The 7264-nt window shown below is 58.0% G+C and overlaps 1 protein-coding gene across 1 annotated transcript; it reads left to right on the plus strand.

The window, feature by feature from the left end:
* The first annotated feature begins 535 nt into the window (after positions 1 to 535).
* LOC121062717 lies at positions 536 to 6724 on the plus strand. The gene is made up of 10 exons (XM_040542890.1): positions 536 to 614; positions 1118 to 1317; positions 1686 to 1839; positions 2086 to 2342; positions 3239 to 3327; positions 4458 to 4584; positions 5045 to 5182; positions 5490 to 5635; positions 5912 to 6037; positions 6607 to 6724. The coding sequence occupies exons 1-10, from the start codon at positions 536 to 538 to the stop codon at positions 6722 to 6724; spliced, it is 1434 nt and encodes a 477-aa protein (XP_040398824.1).
* The last annotated feature ends 540 nt before the right edge of the window (positions 6725 to 7264 follow it).

Below are 7264 nucleotides of genomic sequence, written 5' to 3' on the forward strand. Positions count from 1 at the left end.
CCTTGGAGGGCTCCCAAGAGCACAGGCGTGTTGGTGCAGGAACACAGTGGTGACTTCTCCAGTGCTCCACTTCCTATATCCAATGGCCTTTGTCACCATGTGGAGATGTTCCTGGTGGATTTGTCAGGAAATGCTGCTAAAGAACTGGGCAGAAGGGAGGTGACGGTTTCTCAGGACAAGAAGGGAAATCTCTCGTCTCTCTCCCGAGCTGTGCCGTCTCCATGCTGCTGACCTCATAAGCCTTCAAATGACACGTGCTGATGTCACAGGGGGAGGCACTGCATCACCAGGATATCTTCACTGGAGCAGCGGCAGTGCCGGCACTTCCCTGCAAGGCCTGGTCCCTGCTGGGCGCTGCTTGGGTGCTCCCCACCGCTGTCCTTCTGTGGCCAGGAGTGGGGGCAGCAGGCAGCAAGGTTGCACTGGGCGACCCTCGCTGACGGGCGGAGGAGCAGGGGCACCTTGCAGAGGAGCTGTGGTTGAGGAGCCAGGGCGGGCATCCCTTGTCCTGAGCTGAGGGCCAGCAGCAAGCGAGATGGAGGACTGCTGGAGGGTGACCATCACCTCTGACCTGACTTCTGCGTTCCCAGTGCTCCTGCAGCTCTCCCCCAAAGGTGAGGGTGTCAGGAGCCCCTTCCCAAGGGGCAGCCCAGGGGCTGTCAGCTGTCCAAAGCTGCAGGTCCTGGGCTGGGGGGTACTGGTGGTGCTGGACAGAGCTGGTGGCTGCTGCGAGAGCCCTGCCTGAGGGTCCCGCTGGGCTCAGGGGACAATGTGGCAGCCAAGACTCCCGGGTCCTGATGCCAGGGCTGTCCTGAGGCCTAGGGCTCCTCTGGGCATGGCTCAGACTTCTCCTGATGGGGGCAGTCCAGGGCCAGGTTTCCCTGGGAGCTGGTGCCTCTTTGGGATCTGGCTCTGGGAGGAAAGACCTCGGTGTCCCAGAGACTGGTGTGGCCTGCAGCTCCCCCAGGCCTCTCAGGAATGTCCCAGGAATGCCTGCACGGTGTTTTTCTGGGGTGCTTGTGTATGCCTGCATGTGTCATCGCCTGGGTGAGGTGCTTGCCAAGAGGTTGTGAGCTGGCTGGCCTGGAGCCTGACCTGTCTTCTCCTTGCTTTCCAGAGACTGAGGCTATCTGGGATGCTGTATCCGAGTACATTCTGGAAGAGCTGAAGCAGGATAAGGTGGGCTGGTGTCCTGGGCCCTGCAGAGCAATCCCTGCCCGAGCACCATGGCAGTGCACTGAGACTGCCCAGGGTGCCCGGAGCAGCTTCTTGGCCAGCTGGGAGAGAAACCAAGGCCAGATGTGCTCTGCCTCTCAGGTGTTTGGCACCCCCTAGGGCTTCACTCTTCCCTGCGGTCTGAGTGGAGAGGGCGAGCAAATAGATGGGGGAATATCCTGGGTCCGTGCCTAGGACAATTGCTGGGAATCAGTCCCAGGTCTAATGCGTGTGCTGGAACCCTCTGGGCGCTTCTCTAGCCAAGGGATGTTGGCAAATCCTGTGAGGGGGGTGACGAAAGAAACAGAGGATGCGGCTCTTTTGCAAAGCTTTCCAAAGTGCCCCACCTTGCCCCATTGTCCCTCAGGAGTGGGCAGGGCACAGAGCAGTGTCCCCCTGCTCTGACAGTCATCCCTTTTCCCGTCTCTCAAGAACTCCCTCGTCAGCCTTTCTGTCTTTTCTGTGTGCAGGGCGTTCAGGTTGCAGGACTCGGGACCTTTGCTGTTGTCCAAGAGCAATTCCATGGCAAACAAGAGCTGCTCTTGGTTCGAAGACCTTTCTTCCAGCTGGACATCGATGAGTTGTGGCTGGAGGAGATCTACTGTCCCACCGAGATCCTCCCTGGTGAGAAGGCAGCAGCCCCCCTCTTCCTGCCCCCTGTCCGGAACGGTTTGTTCTCCCTGCTCTTTGGAAAGGCCTGGGAGAAGTAGAGGATTGTCTCCAACGGTCAGGGTACAGCTTGAGTTCCCCCAAAAGAAACCGTGCCCCAGGAGCTCTTTCTCTTAGCGACCCTTTCTCTGGGAACTTGTTCTGAATGTTGCAAGCAACTTGGGCTTGCCGTGTCACTGAGGATGTTGCTTCTCCTTGCAGATGGCGTCAAGATTGAGCCGCTCAACTACGTGCAGCTATCGCGAGCCACCTCCTTCCCACTGCACGTGGTGAAGAACTGTGTGCAAGAGACCATCCTCTTGTACTGCTTCCTCCTGAGGAACAAGGAGCACGTCCCCTTTGGCTTCAGGGACATTGGTGTTTTGACATGCGAAGATGGTTTCCTATGCATGAAGTTTTATCTGGACTGTGTCAAACGTCTGGAGAGCACTGCGGGCCTGGTTGCACTGCTCCACAGTGTAAGTTGGTGAGGTTTTGAGGGCTACTTAACTTCTTTGGGAATCCTAGCGAAGGGTGAGCAATCCGACCGCTGTTGGCCAGCCCGGACATGGCAGGCCAGTCAAATGCCTTTCCCCGTGCTTGCCCCCTTAGCTGCTTTCTCCATGAGCAAAGAGAGTTTCTTCTGAGCCTCTGGACGCTTGCCCCTGCAAAAAGCCTGGCAGTGTTACTGTACAGCCTCCATATTCTGCCATGCAGCTCCTCCCGAGCAGAACAAAGGGTCATGGAAGAGGCTTTGGAGGAGGGCTTTGGAGAGAAGGCTTTCTTTTGGCTTGGGAGACAGGTTTGCTTCCTGTCAATGAGAGCCGTGAGAAAACTGCCTCAGAAACCCTCCAGCAGGTCTGTGTCTCTTTGCAGAGAATGTGGCCGGCACATCTGACTGACTTCAGTGGAGAGACCACCGCTCGTGGGATCCAGATGTTCCCAAGGTGAGTGCATTTCCTCCGCAGCCCTTGGCTGACCCAGCGGGAGGCTTCCCACCTCCTGCTTTGGAACGTGCACGGTTGGGTCTCCACGCTCAGCATCCAGTCAGGGCTAAGCCCCGAGGAGACTGGTTCCTGGTTAACTAATGCTGAGCTTCGGTTACGAGTGTCTTCACCTGGAGAGGAGGGGCATTGTGGTTGTGTTTCTTGTGCCCGTGCTGCCGCGATTCCCGTCAGAGAGAGTTGCCTGCATGTGGAGGGGAATTTAGGCTACCTTTTCAGGTGCTGCGGGAAGACGGACAACAAACCCCATGCATGGACATGACGGAAAAGGGATGCCATGCCTTGTGCAACACCAGGAGGATTACTGCCAGCAAGCTGCAACGGGTAGGAGGCCAGCCTTCTTCAAGCCCGTGTCATCGTTTGTTTTCCAGGTTTCATCTGACTGTGAGGAGAAGGCCAGAGGCCAAAGTTTCCACCACCTCGCAGGAGGAAGCTGCAGGAGAGCGCAGGACCAGAAGAGGTAAGGGAACAGGTCCCTGCTGTCTGGGGGTGGTCCCTGTCCCATGCTGGCTGACTGGAACCAGCTTAAAAGGCAGTGCCCACGCAGCTGCTCTGAAGAGCTTCCTCCTTTCCTAGTTTCAGAGTGCCATCCTGACAACCTGCTGCAGAGGAGGAAGAAGCTTTCCCTCCCCATGCTGACAAGTTGGGAGCCGGGCACAAGGCAGCAAGATCTGGAGAAGAAGCCTTCTACCAGGTGAGACCCCTGCGGGAAAGGAGGAAGGAGCCACTTGCAGCCACACAGGAGAGATGTCCCCTTTGGACCCACCAGCCGCAGGGTGGCTCCTGACACACGTCACAGCGGAGGCCGCTGTCTCAACGGATGGCAAGCGTGCAGCACGTTTGCCTGAGACTGGCACACCAGCTTCATTTTCCACCAGGGCCCCGCTCCTTGGGGCAGCTGAATGCAGGGCCTTGTTGCAGAAGCTCTTCTCCCTTCAGGAGTCCCCCCACATTGCAGCAGAGTCCATCTTCTTGTCTGTGGGAGCAAACGTCCCCTGCCTTCCTTCTAACGTGTCTCACCGTGTCTTAGGATTGCCGTGGCCCCATCTCCCCCGCTGTTTCTTCCAGCCTAAGGAGCTGTGATACCAGATGGAAAAGTTTCTTTCAGGCATTTTTTTCAAACGATATCCCAAACGTTGTGGCAGGCACAAGAGAGTGCTGAGGTAGGGAGATGGCATGACTGCCCTCCTTACCTGATGGCTTTCTCCGATGCTACTGGCTCCCCAGCGATAATCTGTTTTCCACCCGTAAGCGCAGTGTGTTTCAGGGCCACAGAGGAGAAGCTGAAGTAAAGCCCGGGTGGGCCATAATGGTGTCTCTCGGATCCTGTCCTTGCACAAGACACTGCTCCTCTCCTTCTTCCACCACAAAGGGCCTGGATACGGGCATCCCGAGCCTTCCTGAAGGCAGGTGGTGCCACAGCTTCGCGTTTGGCTCTCTCTGTCTCTGCTGAAGTGAACACGGCCAGTCCAATATGCCCGCTCGCTGCGGAACTGCCGTCTGCTGCAGAGGCTGACGCAGCTTGCGAGCGCGGACTGGAGACCGAATTCCCCTGGGCTCATGCAGCCTCCTCCTGGTGTCTGTTTGCAGTGTGCTCCCCCCGTGTCCAGGCAGCTCCCCCGGGACGAAGAAGGCAGACAGGCAGGAAACAGCTCCTCGAGCCAAGTCCACCACCACTGCGCTCCCTGCTCCTGAAGCCTCCAGGAGAGCGCTGCAGGTACCTGCTCTGCCTTGCTGCAATGACCGTGCTGTTTGGTCCTGTACAAAGGCCTCTTTGTGTGGAGCGATCCCGAGCAGGTCCCTTGGGATGCGTTCATTTTCACATTTGTTACCTCCTTCATCTCTTCCTCAGGAGACGGAAGGTGGCGTCCCGCACACCTTCCCTGCCTCTTACTGCCTCCCGTGTTGCCATGAGCCACTTCATTTTGACCATGGAAAAGGAACAAGGCCTTTCTGGGTCATTGATGGCAGAGGGCTTTGGTCACCGCGGGCTGTTCAGCTGTGTTTGTCACGAGTTGAGGAGCCTGGCCTAGCTTCAGGGCCCCTCATCCTTGAGGGTTGAAGCACTGCTGACAGACCGGCTGAGGCGAGGGGGCAGGAGTGCGGGTTAGGCCTGAGGGACAGCTGAGACCAATCCTGTCTGCTGTTGTGTTTGTTTTTTGTTTTTTTTCCTCCAGGAGGTCTGGAACCTGTCTTCGCAGTGGGACCAAACAGACAGCTCATGGCCCACGTACCAAAAGCTACAAGAGCAAGCCCGGGCAGAAATGGCTGCGTGGGAAGCCTGGTCTGAGGGGGAGGACCAACAGATACCCCAGGTACTGGCAGTGATCAACACCGCTGAGAACAGCAGCGATCCTTTCCGCCAGGGCTCCGAGGGCAGCAGGTCCCAGGGTGGTGGGAGCAGGACGGGCTCCAGAGCGCAGTGCAGGGCTTTGCCTGCTCCTCCCTGTGAGGGAGAGGTTGTCAGCAGAAAGTGAGGGATAAAAGCAGCAGCCAGACGTGGGCTGGCAGCGCCGAGTCGCCTGGTTCCCAGGTCCTGCTGCAGGGTCCTTTCAAGAGGTCCTCTGGGAAACAGCACCTGTGTGTCCAGTCCTGTTTGATGAGAGTGTCTTCTCCTTGCAGCGATTCAACAGCCAACATGCTTGGACTCCCCATCCTCCAGCCCAGCCCAGGAGCAAGGAGGTCAGGAGGAGGTGGAGGAAGGCTGAGAACCCTGCCCCAGCAGAGGATTTGGGAGCAGCAGCCAAGCTGAAGAGACTCCAGCCTGAGTAAGTGTGTGCCGGCTCCGTTCCCGTCCTGGGGCACTGGAGTAGCTGTTGAGTGATGTCAGGACATATCCAGGAGCCCGGTCCCTGAGTCCTGGGGTTGCCTATGACACCCTTTGATTCCTCCTAAAGTGGGCATGACCTTGGTTACCACCAAGGCCTAAAACTCATCACAGGTTGAAAGGGTGGGTGCACGCATGGGTGCAGGGTCTGGCTGAGGGGAGAGGCAGAAGGGGTGTCTGACAGAGGCTGAGGGATCCCTTTCTCCTGTTGTTGCAGCCGCCTTTCCCCACGAGCACTCCAAGTTTTGGAAAGGTTGGAGCCGCATCGCCACCAACAAAGTATATTCAGAATTGTTGCGGAGGCAAACCGGCTGCGGCAAGAGCAGCAGCAGCAGCTCCCCTGGTAAGTATCTCCAAAAAGGGATGGTGCTTCCCGCTGCTGCAAGGCCCATCCTTCCCCTGGGGGCAGCACTGGGAGAAAGAGGGCACGTCTCCGACACCCCTCCCGAGACAGACGCAGGCTTTGGAGACTCTGGAGACTTTGGGACTGGAGCTCCCTGACACCTGCGGGGAGCGGCTGGGCACCCAGAACAGGCTTTCCCATGTGGGATGTGAAAGTCCTGTCTGAAAACAAAGGGGTCCCCTGGATGGCTGCCTCTCCCCTTTCCAAAGCCGAGAGTCTGTCCTTCCTTTGGAGAGCGCTGACACCAAGACACCTTGCCCTGAGGGGGAATACCTGTGCAGAATACCCAGGGTCCTCCGCTCCACCTGACCCAGCCCCAGGCTGATGAGCTGCACCCCCGGGGACCTTGTCGTGAGCTTGGGCACGAGGCATCTGTCTCGCTTCACGGCAGCCTTGAAGCTCCATGGGAAGCAGACCCCTACGTGCACGGCCCGAGCTAAGCCTGCAGTATTTCTCTGTGTTCAGCCTGTACACAACCTGCTCATCCTCTTTTCCTTTTGACTCCCTAGCGCTAGGTGCTGGTACCGCAGTGGAGGGGAAGGTGCTGGGAACGGTGACGGCAGCAGCGGAGCTCTGAGCAAAGGGGCTGGGAAGCTCTCCCGCTTTCCGCCCCTGAATGGAAAATAAAGAGCACCGGGGCTCTTCCCGGCCAGACTGCTTGTGTCACTTCATCCACCCTAGACTTGAGTATGCATAAGCTGGATCTCTGCTTTGAAAGAGGAATGTGGGTTGAAAGGAGAGCTCTTGCCAAGGCTCCCATTTCTATGCCTGCGCTGTCTTAAGTGTGGCTTCCCGTCATGATACTCATCGCTGCCAGTTGCGCGCGTTTCCAGTGCAGAAGTCTGTGTCTCAGCCCACGTCCCCATAGCTCCCTCCTAGCTAGGGGAGCTCCGTGGCAGACCTGGAGGGGAGGCCCATGGGGACGAGGAGCAGGCAGAGGCATGGGGAATCTGAGGGCATCTGAAAGGACTCTCAGGGCCAGGTCTGCGGCTGTGTATGTGCTTGTGAACCCCGAGAGTGCTGTGTGTGCCTGCAGCAGTGACCGGCTGTCTCTGCCAGCCCCAGGGCAGGAGGGGACTCGGCTGTCTGTGCCTGTGTGTTACGTGAGTCCTGCGTGTGGGTGCTGTTGAAAGCAGCGCTTGTCTGTGGTAGTCTGTGTGACCGGCT

Source organism: Cygnus olor, chromosome 34 (genome assembly GCF_009769625.2).
Source record: "Cygnus olor isolate bCygOlo1 chromosome 34, bCygOlo1.pri.v2, whole genome shotgun sequence".
NCBI lineage: Eukaryota > Metazoa > Chordata > Aves > Anseriformes > Anatidae > Cygnus > Cygnus olor.

Excerpts from the sequence above, each read along its gene's own strand:
- LOC121062717 (XM_040542890.1), top strand. The coding sequence starts at position 536 with ATGGAGGACTGCTGGAGGGTGACCATCACCTCTGACCTGACTTCTGCG. Across the intron at positions 3,328-4,457 it reads AGAGCGCAGGACCAGAAGAG|TGTGCTCCCCCCGTGTCCAG; the intron begins GTAAGGGAACAG and ends GTCTGTTTGCAG. Across the intron at positions 6,038-6,606 it reads CAGCAGCAGCAGCTCCCCTG|CGCTAGGTGCTGGTACCGCA; the intron begins GTAAGTATCTCC and ends TTGACTCCCTAG.